At 34.3% G+C, this 25,748-nt stretch overlaps 1 protein-coding gene across 3 annotated transcripts in view; it reads left to right on the top strand.

The window, feature by feature from the left end:
* The first annotated feature begins 4,552 nt into the window (after positions 1-4,552).
* The window catches only part of LOC114332663 (protein amnionless), an 81,703-nt gene continuing 60,507 nt past the window's right edge, over positions 4,553-25,748 (top strand). For 2 of the 3 annotated variants that reach the window (XM_028282491.2, XM_028282490.2), the window contains exons 1-3: positions 4,553-4,671; positions 17,636-17,878; positions 22,150-22,416. In XM_028282491.2, coding sequence (XP_028138292.1) covers positions 4,623-4,671; positions 17,636-17,878; positions 22,150-22,416 — 559 coding nt within the window. In that variant the 5' untranslated portion in view covers positions 4,553-4,622. Of the gene's footprint in view, positions 4,672-13,593; positions 13,741-17,635; positions 17,879-22,149; positions 22,417-25,748 lie in introns of those variants that run through there. The other variant, XM_050649776.1, reaches the window with a different exon arrangement.

Raw genomic sequence — 25,748 nt, 5'->3', positions numbered from 1 at the left:
GTTGCATGTGTATACAGTATGGTGCAAATGAAAGGAATAAATTCGTTATTTCGTAAACCGGCGACTTTAACGAAAATATCACGCGTGCGCGACACCGTTGCATGTGTATACAGTATGGTGCAAATGAAAGGAATAAATTCGTTATTTCGTAAACCGGCGACTTTAACGAAAAAACCCGAAACAGGTCGATTTTTATTTTTAAGTTATGATATTGTGGCATATATGCTATACTAGTGACATCATCCGTCTGGGCGTGATGACGTAATCGATAAATTTTTTAAATGAGAATAGGGGTCGTGTGGTAGCTCATTTGAAAGGTTCTTCAATTCTCTATTCAGTAATGTAAACATTTACATAATTATTTATACAGGGTGTCCAAAAAATTTTTATTAAATTAAATTATTTGACAAAAAAGAAGTAGAAGGACACCCTGTATAAATAATTATATAAATGTTTATATTACTGAATAGAAAATTGAATACCCTTTCAAATGAGCTGGCAAACGACCCCTATTCTCATTTAAAAAAATCACCGATTACGTCATCACGCCCAGAGGGATGACGTCACTAGTATACCATATATGCCACGATATCATAACTTAAAAATAAAAATCGACCTGTTTCGGGATTTTTTCTTAAAGTCGCCGGTTTACGAAGTAACGAATTTGTTCCTTTCATTTGCACCATACTGTCAGTGGAAAATACTGAAAATAGTGTCGCGCACGCTCGATTAGCAATTAAAAAACAAAGGAGTTTTGAATATTGTATTGCAAAAAACTCTTCGGTATTTCATCAATCGATGTTTAAAGAGTATCTATCTACTTTGGCAACATTTAAATTTTCAGTTTTTCACATAGTTTTTGAGGGTTAAAAATGGCCGATTTTGCAATTTTTCAATTTTTAATCGCTTATGTGTCAAAAACTATCATTTTTAGAGAAAAGTCACTAAATACCTTTTCTGTTTAGAATGATCCAAAAAACCTAAAAAAAACTTTTTTCCGTGCAAAAAAATAATTTTAGGAAAAAAACAAAAAAAAAACGTTTAAAAAATTTTTGAGCATCTTTTGGTCCTGGCAACATGCAAATTTGTTAAAAGGAGTCCTTTTTGAGTAAGATTGTGCAAAAAATCCGAATTAGAATATTTTTCCTAGTGGATGCGCAGTGGCTTTCTGGACTAATATATTTTGCATTTATGATTTTAATGTTTTTGCAATTATTATAATGTGTATTTGTTTATTATTTATATGTATTTTATTAATTTTTACCATATTCTCCGGCCAGGCCCGCCGGCAAGGAGGGTCAGGGAGGGTCCGCCAACCCCCCCCCCCCTGGATAATTACAGCTTAAGATATTATTGATAAATTTGGTCAAGATTGAAGGTCAAGATCGGAGGAGAGTCCAATTTATTATTTACCGATTAACCTTTGTTTGTATTATACAGGGTGTCCCGAAAAGATTGGTCATAAATAATACCACACATTCTGGGGTCAAAAATAGTTCGACTGAACCTAACTTACCTTAGTACATAAATGTGCTCATAAAAAAGTTACAGCCCTTTGAAGTTACAAAATGAAAATCGATTTATTTCAATATATCGAAAACTATTAGAGATTTTTTATTCAAAATGGACATGTACCATTCCTATAGAAGGAACATCTTAAAACAAAATTATAATGAAGTTTGTTTACCCCATAAAAATTTTATGGGGGTTTTGTTCCCTTAAACCCCCCGAAACTTTTGTGTACGTTCCAATTAGTTCATTATTGTGGTACCATCAGTTAAACACAACGTTTTTAAAACTTTTTGCCTCCAAGTATTTTTTTGATAAGCCAGTTTTTATCGAGATGTGGCTTCTTTTTTAATATATTTACATACAAATTATGGGGGTTTTGTTCCTTTAAACCCCCAAAATGTTTGTGTACGTTCCAATTAAACTAGTATTGTGGTGCCATTAGTTTAACACTTCTTCTTCTTTAAGTACCGTGCCCAAATTTTTAGGCGTGGGTAGCTTTCATAACAATTTGCCGATATCGTTCTCGATCTTGTGCGGCATGTAACAATTGGTCTGCTGATAAGCCAGTCCATTGACGAAGGTTTCGGAGCCATGAATATTTCTTTCGACCAATTCCTCTTTTTCCGTCGATCTTTCCATTGAGTATTAACTGCAGCATCGTGTATCTGCTACCTCTCATTATATGCCCCAGATATTCAAGTTTTCTCTTTTTTATCATCTTCATTAAGTCACCTTCGCCTTGACCTACTCTGTTTAAGACTTCTCTGTTTGAAATGCGTTGAACCCAAGATATTCTGAGCATTCTACGATACGACCACATCTCAAAGGCTTCTAATCTGTTCATCATGTTAACCTTCATGATCCAGGTTTCACATCCATATAGTAATACAGGATACACATAACATTTTAGGAACTTGATTCTTAGTTGTAAGTTCAGCTGAGAGTTGCTCAGAATAGATCTAAGTTTCATAAATGCTCCTCTTGCAATTTCTATACGAGTTTTAATTTCTTCATCCGGATTTAGTGTCTCGTTTATCCAACATCCTAGGTATTTAAAATGGTTAACTTTTGTTATTGATTCATCATTGACAATTAGTTGCATAGGGCCGACGTCTTGTTTACTAACCACAAGTAACTTTGTCTTTGTTGCATTTATGTTAAGTCCGTTATTGGAGCATTCCCTAGTGACTCGATCTATAAGGAATTGAAGATCTTCGATATTTTCAGCCATGATCGCGGTGTCGTCTGCATATCTGATGTTGTTAATAGTTTCTCCCCCAATTCGAACTCCACATTGTCCTTCCAAGGCTTCATTAAAAATTATTTCTGAGTATACGTTAAACAAAGTTGGGGATAACACACAACCCTGTCTGACACCTCTTTGAATGCAAATTTTGTCTGTTTCTTTGCCGTCTACCAGAATAGAAGCTTCTTGATACCAATATAGATGTTGTAAAAGTCTCAGATCTTTATCGTCTATTCCAATCATTTCTAGATATTCAAACAACCTATTATGTTGAACTCTATCAAACGCCTTCTCAAAATCTATAAAGCAGACGTAAATTGGTTTCTGTACTTCCCATGATCGTTGAAGTAATGTTAACATTGAGAACAGAGCTTCCCTTGTTCCCAATCCTTCTCTGAAACCGAATTGTTTGTTTCCCATTGTCTCTTCACATTTCTGCTTGATTCTATTAAGAATTATCTTAAGAAGTAGCTTGAGAGAGTGGCTCATGAGACTAATTAGTCTAAAGTCTTTACATGATGATGTATTAGGCTTTTTTGGGAGTGGAATAAATGTAGACTCTAACCATATCTGTGGCATCATGCCAGTCTCGTATATATGGTTATAAATGTTAACACGGTGTTTTTAAAACTTTTTGCCTCTTAGTCTTTTTTTGACAAGTCAACATTTTATCGAGATGTGGCTTCTTTTCAAAATACACTTAAAAATGTAAATTATAAATAAATTTTCAGATTATTAACAGGTCTCTATAATCGTACTTAACGATATACAAATATGTGCTGGATTCGACAAATATTCAAAATATGTCGATAAACACTGGCTTATCGAAAAGGTACTAAGAGGCAAAAAAGTTTTAAAAATATTGTGTTTAACTATTGCTGTCACAAAAATAATTTAATTGAAACGTACACAAAAGCTTGGGGGTTTAAAAGAACAAAACCCCCATAAAGTTTTTATGGGGTGCACAAATTTCACTTTAATTTTTTTTTTCAAGATGATGCTGCCATAAGAATGCCACATGTCCATTTTCAATAAAAAATCTCTAAGAGTTTTTGATATTCCAAAAAAAAATCGATTTTCATTTTGTAACTTCAAAGGGTTGTAACTTTTTTTGTGTGCCCTATTGTATATAGGTAAGTGAGGTTCAATCAACCTATTTTTGATCCCAGAATCTGTGGTATAATTTATGACCAATCTTTTCGGGACACCCTGTATATGATTATTAAAATATAAATTTTTCTTGTTATTTCATTCATTTCTAGAATAGAAAAGCGACTTAAAGATTTTGACCCTCCCTAAATCTTTTTCTGGCGGCGGCCCTGTCTCCGTCTAACCCGTATTTTCGATAACCCGGATTGGCCGCGGTCCTGATTAATCCGACTTATCGAGGTTCCACTGTAGTTATAAATTACTGGGTAAGAATAATTATTAAATTTTTAGATAAAACTCAGATTAACTCAGTAACGAGCCACATTTTATTTAAGTGATTTGGGTTAAATCTTACGCCCGGTTTCATAATCCACTTAAAGTGAACATTAACTAAAGTTCACTTTAAAGTTGACATGTACCCATAGGAATTGCATTGTAAAGGTTCCAACTTAAATTTAAAGTCCACTTTAACTTTATTATGAAATCGCCCGTTAATATTTTAAGGTCTAGAATCTACAACTCAGAGGTTGGACCTTCTTAATGAATCACTCTGTAAATATCACGAATCACATAGATTTAACAAAAAATAAGTTCACACCCATTTAACAAAGGATAATGTTACTCGATAATATTGTAATGAGATTAATGCAGTGTAATAAAAATATCTAAAAGACGTAATCTTCTAGTTGTGGTAGAACAGAATTTGTGTTGGAACATGTGGGTAAAAATGATAATTTATTTTGTAATTTGTGCGTCATACTTAGGTAAGTTTAGACCTAGTTTTTATAGAGGTAATTATTTGAAACTGAAAACAAAATAGTTATTAAGGTACCAAGAATATTAATAACGCTTGAAGTCAATGGTGGTGTATCCATAATACCTGTGGTACCTTCAACGTTTAGTGTCCTACTGAATTATTCTTTATATTACAAAAGATTTGAATCAATTTTGAATTAATTAGTTTTCAAATAAGTACATTTAGCAGCAATAACCAGTGGTAACCATAGTTTTACACTGTGGCAACTGTGGTTTTACTAAAAGCGGGTTCTCACTTGTCAGTTATACTGAATAGTGCGGCAGATTCGTGCAAATATTATAAGAATTGCACATTTAATGATACAATCATATAATTTGGTCCACATATACTGCACATATAAAGGTTCAAATTTAGATATGAGGCCATCTCAGATTTTGCTTTTTACAAAAATGGCGGCCATTCAAAATGGGCGACTATACATATGTGACTAATAGATTTAGTCACTAGCACTTTAGACTAATAAAAGTACGATTTCAACCAAATTTGGTATATAGGTTCTTTTTGTGATTTACAAGATCGATGTCGTGAAAAGGAAGAATAGGTTTACCAGAAGTTGTGTTTTTCCTGGTTTTTTTGTAAAACTATTCTATATTATGTAAATAATTTATTTTCAATTTTTTCACCCTGTATATATTAATTTTTCAAAATGGTAATATCACCATTAAAAAGAGCGTAAGAATATGTTTTAGGAAGTATTTTGAACTTTTTAGTTATGTTAATTAGCATTTAATAAATGCGTAACGTATCTTCACATGTACCTATGTGTGGCAGATCCGGGCAAATATTATAAGAATTATTGTGCATTTAATGGTAGAAGTATATAATTTTGACCACATATACTACACATACAAAAGTTCAAATATAGATATGAGGCCATCTCAGATTTTGCCCTTTACAAAAATGGCGAGCATTCAAAATGGCGGCTATAGGTACATATGTGACTAATAGCACGATAACTTTTGAACGGAGAGTCCGATTTCAGCCAAATTTGTCATCAAGGTCCTTTTTTGGATGCATAAGATCGAGTTCTTGAACCGGAAGAATCGGTTTACCAAAAGTTGTGTTTTTACTGTTTTTTATGTAAAAATATGTTGTTTTCCTTTTCAATTCTTCCACCCTGTATATAAGAATATGTTTTAGGAAGTATTTCGAACTTTTTAGTTATGCTAATTACCATTTAATAAATGCATAACGTATCTTCACATGTACCTATGTGCGGTAGATTCATTTTGAATGCCCGCCATTTTTGTAAAAGAAAAAATCTGAGATGGCCTCATATCTAAATTTGAATATTTGTTTGTGTAGTGTGTGTGGTCCAAATTATATGCTTTTACCATTAAGTGCACAATAATTCTTATATTATTTGCACGAATCTGCCGCACATTGGTTCATAGGTACATGTGAAGATACGTTATGCATTTATTAATTGGTAATTAACATAACTAAAGAGTTGAAAATATTTCCAAAAAAAATATTTTTACGCTCTTTTCAACGCCGGTATTACTTTTTTGAAAAATTAATATATACAGGGTGAAAGAATTGGTAAAAAAAAAACATTTTTTTACATAAAAATTAGGAAAAGCACAACTTCTGGTAAATCGATTCTTCCAGTTCAAGACCTTGGTCTTATACATCCAAAAAAGAACCTATATACCGAATTTGGTTGAAATCAGACTTTTTGTTCAAAAGTTATCGTGCTATTAGTCACATATGTATAGTCGCCATTTTGAATGCCCGCCATTTTTGTAAAAGGTAAAACATGAGATGGCCTTATATCTAAATTTAAACCTTGATGTGTGTAGTATATGTGGTCCAAATTATATGCTTCTACCATTAAATTCACAATAAGTCTTATAATATTTGCACGAATCTGCCACACATAGGTACATGTGAAGATACGTTATGCATTTTTTAAATGGTAATTAACATAACTAAAAAGTTTAAAATATTTTCTACAAAATATTTTTACGCTCTTTTCAATTGCGGTATTACCTTTTTGAAAAATTAATATATACAGAGAGAAAAAATTTACAAAAAAAAAACATATTTTTACATAAACAACCAGCAAGAACACAACTTCTCGTAAACCGATTCTTCTGGTTCACCACATCCATCTTGTAAATCAAAAAAAGAACCTATATACCAAAAGTTAAAATCGGACTTTTCGTTCAAGAGTTATGGTACTATTAAACACATATGCATAGCCTCCATTTTGAATGCCCGCCATTTTTGTAAAAGGCAAAATCTGAGATGGCCTCATATCTAAATTTGAACCTTTATATGTGTAGAACATGTGTTACAGTTCAAGTTGATTCTCAGTTAGAGTTGACTCCAACTAGTTGGAGTCAACTCCAACTGAAACGAGCAGTAAAAGTTGAGTTTAAGAATTTAAATCAACTTTTACTAGTTGGAGTTGACTCTTCCTGGATCGATTCAGTAAATGTTGATTATACGAGTGCGCGTTTCTTTGTTTTGACCGTTTCAACTACTTATTAGTATAGCCTGTAACGTCGCCCCCGTTAGGTAAATTATTCTGATTCGATATTTTGCACAAACTTACTCAAAGAAATACATCCGTATAACAATCCCTATAACAAATACACAGGTTGTCACGCGGTACCGCGGTCAAAAAATTGTTTAACCAATTTTTGTTAACCAAATTCACAAAATAATTTTTATCTACTCTATCTCATATTATGTAAAGCAGCGGTTCTCAATCTGTGGTACATGTACCACTGGTGGTACATATCATTATTTGCGGTCCTGCCAAAGACAAACCATTTTCATTTCCAATAATGACACGAGTCGTCTCACCGTGCCTCGGAGAGCACGTTAAGCCGTCGGTCCCCCTGGGCTAGTGTACATCGACACTAGTTACTTGAAACAGGGTTAAAGATGTAATTGGCGCCGGAACTGTCCGAAAGGCAAAAATGCCATACGATATTATATATTATGAAAGTCAGAAACTAAAAAAAATCAAAAATTAAAGCTACCTCTATAAGATCCTGAAGAAATTTTTGTCATTATTTCATTAATAAGATATTATTTTTAATTATCAACAATGAGCGCTAAGCGTGTATTGAGGCGGCCGTCAATGTGAGTGCGAGTGAGATTCACCACTGGACGGCCGGAATGGTGCATCTCTTTAGCACTCACCATTGACGGCCGCCTAATACGCACTTAGCGCTCATTGTTAATAATTAAAGATAAAGCTTAGTAATAAAATACAGTCCTCTCTCTCTATAACGATATGCAAGGGACCGGGAATTTTCATCGTTATAAGGAGAGATCGTTATACAGAGAGAGAGAAAAAAATCGTTATTGTAATAGTAATCATACTGTACTAAATAACTTGTGTTAATTTTCTCTATTGCCCGAGTTATCGATAACTTTTCTTTAACCGAGAGTACTCTACGCTTTTTCGAAAACATCTTTGTTCACAGACCGAGATACAACCGAAATTGAAACTTAGAAGTCGTCAATAGTCAATAGAGGACATCTGTGTGAAAACAGTTAAGGCACACCGCCCGAACGATAAAAGCGTGTATTACTCAACTTTCTGCATATCGGATTGAAATTTGAACCACCAAATTTTTGCTAAATTAGAGCCACAAAATGAATCACTCACTAATCACTTTTTATGAAGTTACACCTACGCAAGAGCTTTTTCAGTTATTCCCTGTATTTCAATTAAGTGTTATCTTTAATTGGTAAAATTCTCACGGTTTAGGTATCTTAGTTATTGCCAAACGCAAATGGTTATCAGTTGTTTCTTGAAAAGTGAGGTCATCGAATATTGAAAAGTTATCGTTATAAAGAGAGAACGATATCGGTATAGAGAAAGAATTAATACATTGTCCTTATGACGAACCAAACAATGTTTAGTATTTTGATCGTTATAGAGGAATTATCGTTATATAGGGAATCGTTATAAAGAGAGACTACTGTAGTGACAAAAATTTCTGCTGGATCTTATAGTGGGGGCTATAAACTTTGATTTGGTCACTTTCTGACTTTCATAATAATGCATTTTAACCGAGTTATTAAGCCTTGAAAATGGCTATTTTCGTATTTTTCAAATTTTAAATCGCGTATAACTCGACAACAATCAATTTTAGAGAAAAATCACAAAATACCTTTTGTTGCTCAGACTAACCCAAATGATCTAAAAAAAATTCCCTCATCTTCCTTAGTCTCAGCATCCGTATGGCTTGCAAATTGTAGAAGCCTCGGAGGTGTAACCAGAGAAGGTTCCCATTGTTTTCATTCTGGTGGGATATGTTATATGCCATTAGAGTGAAAACTTAGTCTTTTGCTAGCAGTTGCCGCTAGGGCATCTATGCCATTTCGTTCGTTGCAATTCGGGACTGCACGCTGGGGTTTGTTTTGGTTGGATCAGGGAGAGCAGCATATGTGCCTCCTGATGAGAGACTAATAAGTTTCGAAACCGGTAGAGGTGCTTGCAGCACTCTCTGATTGGACTGGAATATGGTTCGGCTGTATTTTCGTTTTGCAACGAAATTGAAAATGGTTATTCATTTTTGATTTCTAAAAAAAATTGTTCGAAGTGAAAAAATTATTTTTGTGAATTTGTCTAAAAAAATTGTTTAAACAATTTATCGATCAAGGTACTGCCTGGCACCCAGTAGATTTGTTATAAGGACCTCTTTTTGAGTAAGTTTGTGCAAAAAATTCGAATCGGAGTAATTTACCTAACGGGGGCGACGATACAGGCTAGACTAATTTGAACATATTCAGTAACATTTAATTTCTAGAATCGGCTGTTTGTGTGAATCAGAATCAACTTTTACTAAATGGCATTGGGAAGAGTATACTTTTCCTAGTTGGAGTCTACTTTTACTAGTAAATGTTGAATATAAATCTTCATTTTATATTTATAATCAACTTTTACTGAAACCAGCCGTTAGAGTCGACTCCAACTAGTTGGAGTCAACTCCAACTGGATAATCAACTTGAACTGTAACATATGTGGTCCAAATTATATGGTTGTATTATTAAATGTGCAATTGTTTCACATATCGGCCGCACTAGAACAAATAATGAACATGAGAACACATTTTCATGTAAATGATCAGTACATTCAAGTGAAACCCAGTTTTACTATTTTTTTATATACCTTTCAAATAGTTGGATGTGCCGGATACCATAAATATTAACAGAGTTATTCGAAAAAAAATATTATTTTTTTGGAAAAACTTTTGTAGTATAAATTTTGATGCTATCAACTTTTTCTGGAGCTCATTTGATAAGTATTTCTAAGTACTTTGACAAGTATTTAGTAAGTGTTATGAAATTCATCGTGTTCCCGTTATTTAAGCTTGGATCCTTAGATTTAAATACTCAAAGAAAAAAATATATATTCAAGTACCTATATAACTTACTTTAAATTAACATTAAATGGTTTTACAAGTAAGGAATTATTATAGTTTTTATTAGCTTCGACTTTAAGGACGAAAACTTTTTTGTAAAAACTTACACGAATGATTACAGTTTTTGAGTTAATTATGAAAACTCGCTTTAAAGCATGCATTTTTTAACAAAAATTAAAATATTTGATCTTTAATAACTCAAAAAGTAAATAATTGATGGATTCGACCGTTACTTGATGGAAGTTCATTTTATCTAATAATAAAACACTGAAAACGTTTGTACTTCCACAGAATTTATTATAACTAAGTGACTACAGCTGTTTCGGCAGAGTGCCTTTCTCAAGTGATATAGTTTACAATGTGTTTGCCTTTTTAAGTCTTCAACTGAAGAGGTTGAGGAGTGGGGAGCTGTTTGTCTCGAGTTGGTCATTCAGAATTATATCTGTATTTTTCAGTTTATTAATTTCCATAGATTCTAAAAAAGATAGCTTAAGGCCTTTATTTTGAATATGCAGAATTTGAAACTCTTCATTGAAAGAATGATTATGATCTAGAAGGTGAAGTGCGTATGTAGAAGTGTCTGTTTTTCTATTGTTGAATGCCCTTTTGTGTTCTGCTATCCGTTTGTCAAAAGTTCTGCCAGTTTGACCGATGTACGTTTTCGGACAGTCACCACACGTTAGTACACGGTTGTACACACCACTCTGTAGTTGCTTTCTCTTTCGGCTTTTATTGTTCTTAATATATTTGCTTAAGTTGTTGTTAGTTCTGAAAGCTGGTGTTATTCCTTTCTTTTTTATGTATCTGGCTATTTTTGTTGTTATCTTGCCAGTATATGTGAGAGAGCAGAAGGTACTGGGTTCTTTCTGTGGTGGTGGATACACTAATTTCAGGGCTTTCTTATGGAGTTTTTGGTTTAAAATTTTGTTAACTGTTTGTTCTTTATAGCCGTTGTTTACTGCTATTTGTTTAATGACGTTTAGTTCTATCTCGAAGTTATTTTTTGTCATGGGAATTTCTGTCAGTCTATGTATCATGCTATGGTAGGCTGTTAATTTGTGTTGGGTAGGATGGGATGATGAATTGTGTATAGTTGTGTCAGTATGGGTAGGTTTATGATATACGGAGAACTCATGTTTGTTGTGTAGTCTGGAAATCGTTACATCTAGAAAGTTTATGGAGTTATTCTGTTCTGTTTCTATTGTAAACTCAATATTATTATGAAGTGAATTAATATATGATAGAAATTGGTCAAGTTGTCTGTTAGTTCCTGTAAAGCATACTAGTATATCATCCACGTATCTCCACCAATATAAGAACTGTTTAAATACGGGATGTTTAGAAATTGTTGTTTCGAGTTGGTTCATAAATATATCTGATAGCAATGGGCTTAGAGGATTACCCATAATAAGTCCTGCACTGTTGTTTGTGTATATTTGATTATTGAATTCAAAATAGTCTTGATTTATGCAAATTTCAAGTAGGTGTAAAATTTCAGATGCAATGATCGGATTTGTACTATTATGGTCTAAAAGATTCTTAACTAAAACAAAAGTTTCTGTAGGAGGAACACTAGGAAAAAGATTTTTTACGTCAAATGAAATTAGTCTGGAGTTGTTGGGCAATTGAAAATGTTGTATTTTATTAACTAGTTCTAGTGTATTTTTTACGGTGAATTTAGGTGAAAATTTAGTGTATTCTGTAATAATATCTGACAGTTTTTTTGAAAGTTTATATGACGGAGCTGTATAAAAAGAAACTACAGGTCTTATTGGAGAAAGGCACTCTGCCGAAACAGCTGTAGTCACTTAGTTATAATAAATTCTGTGGAAGTACAAACGTTTTCAGTGTTTTATTATTAGATAACTCAAAAAGTATTGATTTATTTTAATAACATTTTATAACAAATTTTGTTTAGAATTTGTACCTCTATCGATTTGTGTAGTTATTTTTAATAACGTAATTTTCACCCCCGAGAAGGGGTGACATATACCCTAGGCAAAAACTGTAAGTTGATACCATGTTATTTTTGTTCCTTGGGGTATCCTCTATCTACTCACAAATTTTCGCGAAAATTAATGGAGGTTCACCGAAATCGAAGGTCGCAGTTGATTTTTACCTTCAGTGACTGCACTATAGAAAGAAAATTGCAATTCAATAATTGAAATGCATGTATTTTGCGAGCTCATAAATTATTAAACGATATGTAGTCGCCAAATAATTAATTTAATTCATTTTAAGTACAATTCTCTATTAAGCCGAGAAGATGGGGTGATTTTCTTGCGAAGGGTTGCAGCTTAATAATCGAAATGCGCGTGATTTAAAAGTTCATTCTTAGAATATAAACTATACGAATTAAACTACTATTAACTTTTTTGGAAAAACTTACAGTTTTTCAGTGATTTACAAAAAACCGCTTTAAAACATGCATTTTTTTTTCATGAATAATTAAAATCTTTGAACTTTAATAACTCAAAAAGTATTGACTTATTTTGATAACTCTATATAAAAAAAATATGCTTATAATTTGTCCTTCTATCGATTTGTGGAGTTATTTTTAATAAAATAATTTTCACCCCCGAGAAGGGGCGGTATCCACCCTCAGGGTAAAGGCGCAAGATAGAGCACCATGTCACCTTTGTTTCTTGAGGTATCCTATAACCACTCACCAATTTTCGTGAAAATCGATGAAGGTTCACCGAAATTGAAGGTAATAGTTAATTTTTACCTTCAGTGATTGCACTATACAAAAGGAATTGCAATTTAATCGCTCCACCAGCAACAAGACGACTAGCCGCACTCAACACCCTAGTTTAAAAATGCCAACAAAACCCAGCACTACCGATAAATACCTACAGACATCGCTGAACTAGACCAAAGACAATTAAGACTGAAATCCAGACATCCACCTACTAGAACTGCTACAAGATTGGCTGATTTCACTACTGAAGGGCACTGGATGGGCGAATGGAATCCAGACATCAGAAATTCTAATCTGATAGGAAACCCCACAATTAAACAAGACGGCTTTTCTCTTCCTCGTCGTGAATGGTGCAACCTAAATAGAATACGAGTTGGTTATGGAATTTGTAACAAATCGCTGAATCAATGGTGTATAAATGCCAGTCCGGGATGTGACAAATAGGGCATTTCATCGATTGTCATTTGTTTCGAGCTTCTGTCATATGTTGTATAATCTGTGTATAATATTAAAATACACGGATTATACGACCTATGACAGATGCTCGAAACAAATAACTGAATATAAAGCCCTATGCAGCGCTTAAACAAACAATTAACCACATCGTCTTCGAGTCTCCAGCCACCAAGTTCTTTGGCAGTCATCAAGAAATCCACCAACTCACTCCCAAGGCAAGATATTATTTTCGAGGATGTAATCTTCGTCTTTAATTTAATAATTTTAATGTCCGACTGGTCTATTATTTGACAAATAATGACATTATTTCGAAGTCTATTAAGTACGACATAACGCCCAAGGACATGTTATTGAAAAATAACGCCCTAGGGCCTATTAAATTTAAATAACGAGTTAAATACTGTCAAGTTGATAAATACAACTCTAAGTAAAACTATGGTTGCCACAATTACAGTTACGACTATTGCTGGTAAGTGTACTTATTTGAAAACTAATTAATTAAAAATTTATTCAAAGTACCCCGCACAAACCTTATGGAAATTAGGTCCCAGTGGATTTAGTTCATACTTTGGGAAAATACTCTTTGAAGCACAAATTCGGAAAATTATAAGATTTACTGGCTATTCCAATCAAAGATCTTATACACATAGATTTGGCCAACTCCGAAAAATAGCGTAACGCGGAGCAGTTCGGGTCGGTGGTCTATCTATCTCCCTCTACCGGTGCTTAGCTTTCTCTCTCTAGCATATGATGGCCGCCGCCTCTGTGTTTATGTCGTTCCATTACTCCCACCTCTTGGTAGATACGCTCACACTCGCACGACAGACAAAGATAACTAGACCACCGTACTTGATATCGACGTTACACCCCGATGCATTGAGCAGCATATCCCTAGCCAGATCTATTCTTGACATATCTCTGATTCCAATTCCCTGAGTTACTGGTTATCTGGCAACATGTAGAAGTTTGGATCAAAGAAAAGTCTAGTAGTCTAGGATTTGTTCCTAGCTATCCAATGGCGACCTCGGACGTCATCCCGGACGGACGGACGTCATCTTCTAGAGTTTCGAGGGTTTTCGGCATTAGATTGATATAAACAGATTACTCATGGGTTTTTGGGTTCGCTAAACACGAATATGCCACCAGAATCGACTCCCGGAGCATCTGGTTTCCAAGGTCAATGAAAGGGGCGTCTGGAGTTTCGAGGGTCTTCGGCACTACATTAATTACAATTACTACATTAAATCGAATTAGTTATAGACTTTTGGGGTTGCTGAACACGAATACGCGATCAGCATAGACATGGACGAATCACATTGTGCCTACGGCACGTCATCTTCTGGAGTTTCGGGGTTTTCGGTATTAAATTAATAAAAACGGATTACTTATGGCTTTTGGGGTCGCTGAACGGTAATACGCCATCCGATCCGACCCACGGAGCACCTGGTGCCTAAGATTATTCATCTTCTTGTGTTTCGAGAGTTTTAGGTACTAAATTGATACGAATGGATTACTCATGCCTTTTTGGAGTTTCTGAACACGAATACGCCATCAGCACTATCAGACACCGGAGCACCTATCGCCTAAGGCACGTCATCTTCTGGAGTTTTGAGAGTTTTCGGTACTAAATTGATGCAAACAGATTGGTATACACCGAGTAATCGGAGGGTTTCTGAGTTGCTCTTCAAAGAAAGCGTACAACTTGGTGAAAAGTTTTTTTGCTATTTGTAGATTTTTATTAAAATAACTATGTTGTGCTATTCGTTTGATTTAATTATTTATAAATATAAACTCAATCTATATCTGACAATGTTTTTCCTTCATTTATTTTAAGATCGATTTACTATAGATACTAGATACTCCAGAGTTTTTATCTAAGTCATATTGGTGTTCAGCAACCCCAAAAACACAAGAGTAATCCGCTTTCATTATTTTAGGTTGACTTGCCTTAGGCACCAGGTATCCTGGTTTCTGTTCTGATGGCGTATTTGTGTTCAGCAGTCCCAAGAACTCATGAGTAATACCCGTCTGCATCAATTTGGGTCGGATCTGATGGCGTATTCACGTTCATCAGTTCCAAGAACCTGTGAGTAATCAGTTTACATTAATTTAGTACCTAAAGCTCTCGAATCTCCAAAGCATGACGTGCCTTAGGCACCAGGTATTCTGATGTCTGTTCTGATGGGGTATTCGTGTTCAGCAACTCCAAAAACCTATGAGTAATCCGTTTGCATCAATGTAAAACCGAAGACCCTCGAAACTCCAGGAGCCCCTTTCATTGGCCTTGGAAACCAGGTGCACAGGAAGTCGGATATGGGTTTAGCTACCTCAAAAAACCCTCCAGTAATTCATTTGCATTAATTAAATGCCGAAAACCATCGACACTCTAGAAGATAACGTCACTTGCAGTGGCCCTGGCCACCACGTCCTCCGGAGGTCAATTCTGATGGCATATTTATTGTGTTTAGCGATCCCAAAAACCCATGAGTAATCTGTTTATATCAATTTAATGCTGAAAATCCTCGAAACTCTAGAAGATGGCGTCCGTTGAAGGTAAAGGTAAAAGTAAAGGTCGCCATTTGATAGCCAGGAAAAAATCCTAGACTACTAGTCCTTTTATTTAATCCAACCTTCTACATGTTGCCAGATAACCAGTAACTCAGGGAATTGGAATACCCGGTAAATCTTATAATTTTCCGAGTTTGTGCCTCTATATCTTGAAAATCCACCATACGATTGAGATGTGCCCATAAGAACTTTTTATCAGGATGCTTCAAAGAGTATTTTCCCAAAGTATGAAATAAATCCACTGGGACCTAATTTCCATAAGGTTTGTGCGGAGTACTTTTTGCATATAAAGAATAATTTAGTCGGACATTAAACGTTGAAGGCACCACGGGTATTATAATAATAACGCTTTCGGTCAACGTATATACCTCGGGCCGAAGGCCCTCGGTCTATACACCATTGACCTCAAGTGTTATTATCCCTATAATACCCTTGGTATCTTAATAACTATTAATTTTATATGCTCTATGTTTCTGTTTTCTTATTTATTTATTATTATTATTGTCATTATTTTTTAATATAAAAACTGCAATGTGTAAAGTTCATACGAGTATATAGACAGGGTGTTTGGTAAAGAATGGGCCATAGCTTAACCTTAGATTTCTGAGCTTAAAATAGGTCGATTTAGAATTTAGGCTAACTTACCTTTAAACGAAAGTTGATAATAATCGAAATACAGGGTGTCAAGTTAAACTTTTATTTTCTTTATTCTTGAATATTTCCTAATAGACATGGGATAATATCACAAAATTTGGTAAGCGGAGGTTTTTTGGGACGAGAAATCTAAATTCGCCACCAAAAATGATGTATTACCTAGAGGGCGCTACATACGTCTTTCAGCACGTATTTAATACGTTCAATTTTTTTTATCCCCCATTTCACGTACTTTTTGAATCAAAATTTTTATTCTCTTAATATTTATACTTAAAAAATGTATACTACATTTATTTCGCTAAACTCAACTGTGGAGATAAACGCATTTTAAGTCTGCGATACATTGCGTTAGACCCGAAAAATAAACTTGAAACCATAATAATTGTACCAGTTCTCATATTTATGTCATTGCATCGCATCGCATCGCATCATTCTTTAATTCCATTTGAAGAAATTTGCGATACATTTTTGGAAACTTTTATGGGTTTAAGTTATTTTTCGGGTGTAACTACAATGATATTATGCAAAAAATTATGTTGCCTCGCAGACTTAAAATGCGTTTATCTCGAAAAAGGTTTAGTTTGGCGAGATAAACGTAGTATACCTTTTTTAAGTAAAAATATTAAGATAATAAAAGTTTTGATTCAAAAAGTATGTAAAGTGGGTAATAAAAAAAAATTGAACCTATTAAAATAGCACTGAAAGGCGTATGTGGCGCCCTCTGGGATATACATCGTTTTTGGTGGTGAATTTAGATTTCTCGTCCCAAAAAACCCAGGCTTGTCTGTTAGTAAATATTCAAGAATAAAGAAAATAAAAGTTTCACTTTGACACCCTGTATTTCGGTTATTATCAACTTTCGTACTAAGGTAAGTTAACTTAAATCGACCTATTGCAACCTCAGGAACTTGAGGTTAAGCTATGACCCATTCTTTACCAAACACCCTGTATAGTAACGGTTAATACTAAAACAGCATGCAAAAGAAAAAGTTAAAGGACATAAAGGGACAAAAATATACACTTTTAGAAAAAGAGTTAAAAACAAAATGTATAATTTCATTTATTCATTTGTCTTATGTTTCTTACTTTTTAACTCCTATAATCGTATTAGCTCTCTTTGATTTTATTCTTTTATGTTTTAGTCAACAGTTGCACAGGACGTCTAGTGACATATCAACGAAACTATGACATATTCGACAAGAGAAACTGGATTAATCATCAAGTTTCTAAAGAATGTAACGGTTTAGTAATAAATAACTTTCTGGGTTTCACAACTTTTGGAAAACTGGAAGTAAAACAACTAGTTCTTAAAGAATACGCTCAAATTTTATTTGAAGATGACACTGAGATAATTCTGGATCCTGATTCTGAAAACAAAATTAATTGTAAGTAAGTTAGATTTATTTTTCATATTTATTAATTTAATATTCTTAAACTTATTTTACTGTTCATGAAGATATAGTTTAAAATGATCTGATATTCACAACCTAATGGTTTAAAAATATTCTGACCACTAGTTTTGTTGTATAACGCACTAAGAACCTTCTTATACACTACCCGCAATAGAACATCTCGAGGGATTCTATACATGCGTTTTAAAGATAATGAACACCACATGAATATTTTTTTTCTTAAACCTATATTTTTTATTAACTCTCTTATAGTATGTATTGCATAGTTTGCATGACTATTTAGTATAACCAGTATCCATCTCTTGGGGAAAGGCGCAAAATGTCGCTTGTCAAAATGTTCAATGTGTTTTAAATGTATTAATTTTTTTCGAATCCTGAGAAAACTAAGAAGTATTTTTGAAAAATTTAAACGCAGAATAAAAGATGACGTTATTAACGAGGGCCGAAAGTCCCTTATAATAAATAAAAAGTTACTTTTGAATGAAATATTTGTAATTAAAAATCACACTAAATTGTGTCTTTTATTTTCACCGGCCTTCGGCCCTCAGCAATAATGTAATATTTCATTCTGCATTTAAATTTTTAAAAAATATTTATTACTTTTCTCAGGATTTGTAAAAAATGAATACATTTAAAACATATTGAACATTTTGACAGGCGACATTTTGCGCCTATGCCCTTAACTTCCATCATACAATCTGCCTTCCTTCTTTTTGATGTGCCTATCCGTGACGAATGTTGGCGAACATCATGGCAATATTTATTTTATCTGCACAGATGTTGTGTTGAACCAGGTTCTGAGGTGCTTTAACCAGGATGTTTTTCTTCCTGGACCTAGTTTTCTAAATATTTTTCCTTGCAGTGCAGGATGGCTTGTAGGAGGGCAAATCTGGGTTTATTTCGCATAATGTGTCCCAAGATTTGATGGTAGTCAATACCTCTCAGTTCTTATTCATTCTGCCTTCCTCCTTTATTTCTATTACTCCTAAGTAATTTATACTGTGTTTAAATGTCATCAATATCAATAATGTCTTCTCCTGTTTCGTTGATACTTCTGACGTTACATGCAACTATTTTTATAATTACCTACAATTTGAACAGATATTGAACAGAGAGTACAGTGGAAAGATGCATGAATAATCTTGACAGAAATAAGCAAGAAAAAGAGAAAAATAAAAGAACCTGCTCTCTTCCTACTTAATGAAGCTGACGGTACTTGGAAAATGGGAGAAGTACGAATTAGTTATGGCAGGAAAGCCCAAGCGGGGATTTTTGCAGTTACCCGAGCGCGTCAGATTATTATATGGGGAGAAACCTTGTACCCTGAAACCTACCTGTACTTCTACCATATATTGGCTCTTAAAACAGGGGAGTTCGTTAAGGGGGGGACCAAAAAAAATCTATCATTAAAAAAAATCGAAATCGTCAGATTAGGATAAGGTAAGTAAAGTACATGCAAAACAGTGTATATTTAAAAAAATCTGACGATTTGAGCGAGGCGTAAGGAAATGGGTGAGTCCCAAAGTTTCACAAGAGAAAAGCGAATATTTCGCGAAATGAATGACAGATCGAAAAACTAAAAAATACGTGGTCAATATTTTTTAAAAATCTGTCGAATGATACCAAACACGACTTCCTACAGAGAGAGGTGGGGGGTAAATTTAAAATTTTAAATACGAATCCCGCGATATTTCGCGAAATGAACATCAGATCGAAAAACTGAAAAATACACTTATTCAATATTTTTGAAAAATCTATCGAATGGCACCAGAACGACCCCCCGAGAAGGTGGGTTGGTGGGTTACATTAAAATCTTAAATGGGAGCCCCCATTTTTTATTGCACATTTGGATTCCTTACGTGAAAATAAGTAACTTTTATTCGAGACATTTTTTCGAATTATGGATATATGGCGCTATACCTAATCTAAAAAAATTATAGTTGGAAATGGAAAATGAAATTAAAAATGGAAAGTCCCCACTAAAATGGAAAACTTTACTTAACTTTTTTTGGTTTTAGGACCTACTCTTCACAACCCAATAGGTCTCCATAACGCTCGAGTGGCTGCACATTTAGCATACTTTGCTCCCCTCCCTACCATTACGTTAGGATAGCTTATTAGTCCAGTCGGGTTAAAGACGAATAACAGGCCTACCCTTGCATGCCGAGCTGCCCCAAATTTAATTTTTCTAATCTTTAGGGGAGTCAATAGTACTGTAAATTTAAAATCTCGACTGCATTCCGCCATTGCGTTAGCCGCCATCTTGATTTTAAACGAGAACCGTTTTTGCTTAATATCTCCATCATTTTCAACTTTTCGACAAAAAGTATAAAAACTAAAATTGTTGAAAATGTAATTTGCTATAATTTTTTCATTACAATTTTTTCGTGAGATTGATATTTTCCGAGATGGGGAAAATAGTGACAGTTATAGCATAATTTATTGAATTATCTCGTTTATTAATAATTTTACGACAAAAATACTTCTATATAAAAATAGAAAGAATTTAATTTTACACAATTTTGATATCTTTCCTTTTTTTGCTAAAATCAATATTTAAGGTAGTACGTATGCAGTAAAGACCCGAGCGTAAGACCTGATTGATTTTATAGCAATTGTTTTTGTTCAATGTCTTCGCCATTTTCAACTTTTCGACAAAAATGATCTCAAACTAAAATTGTTCCAAATATGATTTCCTACAATTTTTTTAACAATTTTTTCGTGCGGTTGATATTTTCCGAGTTAAGCAGGAAAATAGTAAATAGGGGTGGGGGAGCAAAATTATTGAGTTAAATTTTGTTTCCGAGCTGCCCAAATTTTATAATTCTTTTTTTAATTTTTTATAATTATTATAATGAGGTCAATAATAGTGTAAATTTAAAATCGCGACTGAATTGCGCCGTTGCCTTAGCCGCCATATTGGTTATAAAGAATAACCGTTGTTGCTTAATATCTCCGCCATTTACAACTTTTCAACAAAAATGGTAGGAAATAAAATTTTTAAATGCAATTTCCTACAACTTATTGTGCACAATTTTTTATGCGATCAATATTTTCCGAGTTAAGGGGGAAAATAGTGGAAGCGGAGGGGAGGCATAATTATTGAATTGTCTCGTTTATTATTAACTTTACGACATAATTGTACATAAACAGAAATAAAAAGAAATATATTTTATACAATTGTTGAAACTTCCAATGAAACACCAACCAAACTACATAAAAGATAATAACATATGCATTAAGTTCACTTAATTTTATTAACTAGCTGGTTTATTGGTTGAATTTGTCTGTCGATATTTTAATTTTCATTTCACCTAATATATTTTACGGTTTAACATTTTTTTTTTAATTTTGGACCCTTTTAGGGGGAATTTCCCCATTCCCCCTAGTAGATCCGCCACTGGTTCTCTCGAAAAATTGTAGTAAATCACAATATTTCAGTTCTTACACTTTTTGTAAAAATGTTGAAAATGGCGGAGATATTAAACAAAAACAATTGCTATAAAACCAATCAGGTCTTATGCTCGCGCTTTTACCGCATACGTACTACCTTAAATATTGATTTTATCACAAAAAAATGAAAGAGATGAAAATTGTTTAAAATTTAATTCTCTTCATTTTGGCATGAGTACACTTTTGTTGTAAAAATATACGAGATAATTCAATAATTATGCTCTATATAAAAATTATAGAAAGCGAAATTATAGAAAATCGCATTTTCAACAATTTCAGTTTTTACACTTTTTGTCTAAAAGTTAAAAATGGCGGAGATATTGAGCAAGAAGGGTTCTCGTTTAAAATCAAGATGGCGGCTAACGCAACGGCAGAATTCAGTGGAGATTTTAAATTTACACTACTATCGACTCCCCCTGAAGATTAGAAAAATGAATTTTGTGGCAGCTCGACATGCAAGGTCAAATGCTGACTCGACTGGGCCATACGTAGATAAAATTGGGTTAGGTCAGGTTCACGGGCGCCCATATAAAAAATTTTAGGGGTGGGGCAGACGTGAAGATGTTGCACATTACATTATGTATACTTTGGATAACCATATTGCCATATATAGTTTAAAGCACCCGAGAAGCTATGGGTAACGCCCCCCCCCCCCAGCCCATAGGTTAGACATGGCATTTGCTTCGCTACTTTCAATACGTTTTGAATTTAAAATTTTCAAATTATTTTATTATTATTTGTATACATTTAATAAAAAAACCCGACTACTATGATTTGGTTATTATTTTCAGGTGTTGCCACAAACGGCACGGAGATGAATTTGCACAAATGGCATAATCCAGACAATTGGTTATTACAAGGTAGACTTAACGGCAACGAAGCTATTCCTCACATGGAAAGATTGCCTTGCGAGTACGACGATGTGGTTTTTCCAAAGGGAACATTATCGGGAGGTGTTAAAATATATGGATCAATAACAGTAAAAAGTTTCAAGTATGGTCACGATTACTGGACAAATAGTGACATAGCCGTAGCCAAAAACGATGAAATACTAGGATGTAAGTAACAATTCGTTATAGTAAAAAAGGCTAATGTAGCATATTAAATACGCAACTAATTATATTTCGTTTTACAGTCGATATATCTATAGCTTACACATGTATACTGAATTCGCTCAGCCGAGATTCACTTTGTCACATTCGGAATAGAAAATCCTCATCATTCTCTTTGCCTTTATCCCTATGCGGGGTCGGCTTCCCTAATTGCATTTCTCCATACAATTCTATCTTGGGTCATATCAATATTAATCCCCTTTACCAGCATGTCCTGCCTAATCGTCTCCCCCCACGTCTTCTTTGGCCTTCCTCTCCTACTCCTTCCAGGAATCTGCACTTCGGCAATTCTTCGTATTGGGTGACTAGCGTCTCGACTTTGAACATGACCAAACCATCTCAACCTATGCTCTCTCATCTTGGTATCAATTGGTGCCACACCTAGACTTCCCCTAATATACTCATTTTTAATTTTATCCTTTTTTGTCACTCCACTCATCCATCTAAGCATTCTCATTTACGCCACATGCATTTGTTTTTCCTCTTTCTTTTTCACTGCCCAACGTTCAGTTCCGTACATCATAGCCGGTCTTATGGCTGTTTTATAGAATTTGCCCTTCAACTTCATTGGAATTTTCCTGTCACACAGCACACCACTCCCTTCCTTACACTTCATCCACCCAACCAGTGGCGTAGCTGACAGGCCCGCAGGGCCCGCAAGGCAGGGGGCCCCGACGTTAGGAGGGGCCCCTTAAAGCCTTCAAGCTTCTTTAAATTTCTTCTTAAAATTAGGGACCAAAACACTATATTTTCCTAATAAACATCAAAATAGGGAATCTGGACGGAAGTAATGAAGTGGGTAATTGATGTAACTCTTACTCTTTCTGGATTCAATTTAGCGTTTCGTGGACATGTCGGTAGTTTAGATGAAAGTGAATCCCAAAAAGGTAGTTTTTGTCGGTGGTTCTTTTACTAGCTAAATATGATCCCGTTTTAGCTAAATTATTGGATAAAAACAATTACTTGAGCCCCCAAATACAAAACGAAGTTATAAATTTGCTGGCTCAAGAAACTGAAAACAAATTGATTAATTTAATTAAAAAAGTTGTTTTTATTCAATAATTCTTGATACTAGTCAAGATATTTCAAAACACGATCAGCTTAGTTTTATTTTCCGGTATGTAAAAATTCCTTGCGATGAAAATCATGTACATTCCAAAGCAGAAGTTGTTGAAAGATTTTGGGAATTTATTCGCATATTAGACCAAAGTGCAGAAGATCATATTCAGGCGTACAAAGTCTCATAACTGACGTTGATAAAACAGTTTCCTATGTTCATGCGCATCCCATAATCTGAACCTAGTGTTGAAAGATGCCGTTGCTGGTGTACAGGAGTTGGTTTTTTTACGACATAATTAAGAGATTATAATATGTTTTTTTTTAGTGCAAGTATTAAAAGATGGGGTGCACTAAGTACGTACTCTTATGGCTTTGGATTCATCGCGTTTGCCAACACTTAAAAAGGTTATGTGAAACCCGGTGGTCATCCAGACATGATGCTGTTATGGCTTTGCGTCGAGTAATGAAATCTTTAATGAAAATTTCATTGCTATCAAAAACTATGAAAACTTAGAAGCTAATGCATTATTAGAGCATATGAATAATTTTGCATTTGCCGTTAACATTACTATTCAATCTAAAGTACCTACATAACTTTATTCATCTACCATCAAAACTTTTGCAATTACTCTGGGCTACTTAGCAAAATACAAGGAAAAGTTATTTACCAGCAACTTTGTTGCTGGAATAGAATCTTATGATTCTATATATTAATAATATATGTATGCAAAGTCCGCAGATAGTGTGCTACTTTTTTTATAAACAAAATGGCGCCATTCCCATCTATTAACATTAACTGATGAAAACTTATTAAAAAAAGGCCAAATATTGTCATTTACACATATTTTAGTAATTATACTGTTATTAGTTGTCGCTATGTTTATAATACGGGGGCCCACAAAAATTGTCGCGGGGGGCCCCCCAATCTTCAGCTACGCCACTGCACCCAACCCTAATTCTACTGCATGCATCTCCATCTATTTCTCCATTACTCTGTAATACTGATCCCAGGTACTTAAAACTATTGCTTTTTACAATTAGATCACCACCCAAAGATATCATTTTATTTGTAGTAACTCCATCTTTAAATGAGCATTGCAAATACTCTGTTTTTGTCCTACTAAGTTTTAAACCTTTTTCCTCCAGAGCTTGTCTCCACTGTTCCAGTTTTTGTTCTAAATCTCTTTCACTCTTTCCTACTAACACGACATCATCAGCATACATTAAGCACCATGGAGTGTTACCCTGTAATTTCTCTGTTATCTGGTCCAAAATTAATGAGAATAAATACGGACTAAGCACCAAGCCTTGGTGCAATCCTACTTTTACATGAAATTGATCAGTCTCTCCCACACCTGTCCTAACACTAGTCGTTACTCCCTCATGCATATCCTTCACAATCTTTACATATGCACCAGGGACTCCTTTCTTATTGAGTGCCCACCACAGTATCTCTCGAGGAACTCTATCATATGCTTTCTCAAGAAAAATGAATACCATATGAGCGTTTGTTTCTTTACTCCTGTATTTTTCCATCAACTGCCTTATAATGAAAATTGCATCTGTTTTTGATCTGCCTGCATAAAGCCAAATTGGTTCTCGGATATTTCGTCTCTTCACGTATCCGTCTATAAATTACTTTTCCCCATATTTTCATGTGTGGGTAAGTAGTTTTATTACCCTGTAGTTTGTACATTGTTGTATATCTCCCTTGTTTTTGTAGACAGGTACTAGTATACTGCTTCTCCATTCGTCTGGCATTTGTCCAACTTCCATAATTCTATTAAATAAACCTGCTAGCCACCTTGTTCCTGTCTCTCCCAATGCTTTCCATACTTCCCCAGGAATATCATCTGGTCCTACCGCTTTTCCTTTCTTTATTTTTTGAAGCGCTTGAGCCACTTCCTCGTTTGTTATTTTGGTGACCATTACTGCTACTGTCTCCGTTGACTCTACAGGCTGTCTGTCAAATTCTTCATTTAATAAGCTGTTAAAGTACTTTCTCCATCTCTTTTTGACATCCTTCTCGTGAACTAGTATTTTATTATTTTTATCTTGGATACATCTAATCTGATTAAAATCTTTTGCTTTCTTTGCTCTCTGTTTGGCTATTTTATATATCTTCGTTTCGCCTTCCCTGGTATCAAGTTGATCGTATAGGTTTGAATACGCTTCTGCTTTGGCTTTTGCTACTGCTACTTTCGCTTCCTTTTTCGCCA

Source organism: Diabrotica virgifera, chromosome 4, assembly GCF_917563875.1.
Source record: "Diabrotica virgifera virgifera chromosome 4, PGI_DIABVI_V3a".
NCBI classification, from domain to species: domain Eukaryota; kingdom Metazoa; phylum Arthropoda; class Insecta; order Coleoptera; family Chrysomelidae; genus Diabrotica; species Diabrotica virgifera.
This window is presented reverse-complemented; position numbering and strand designations above follow the sequence as displayed.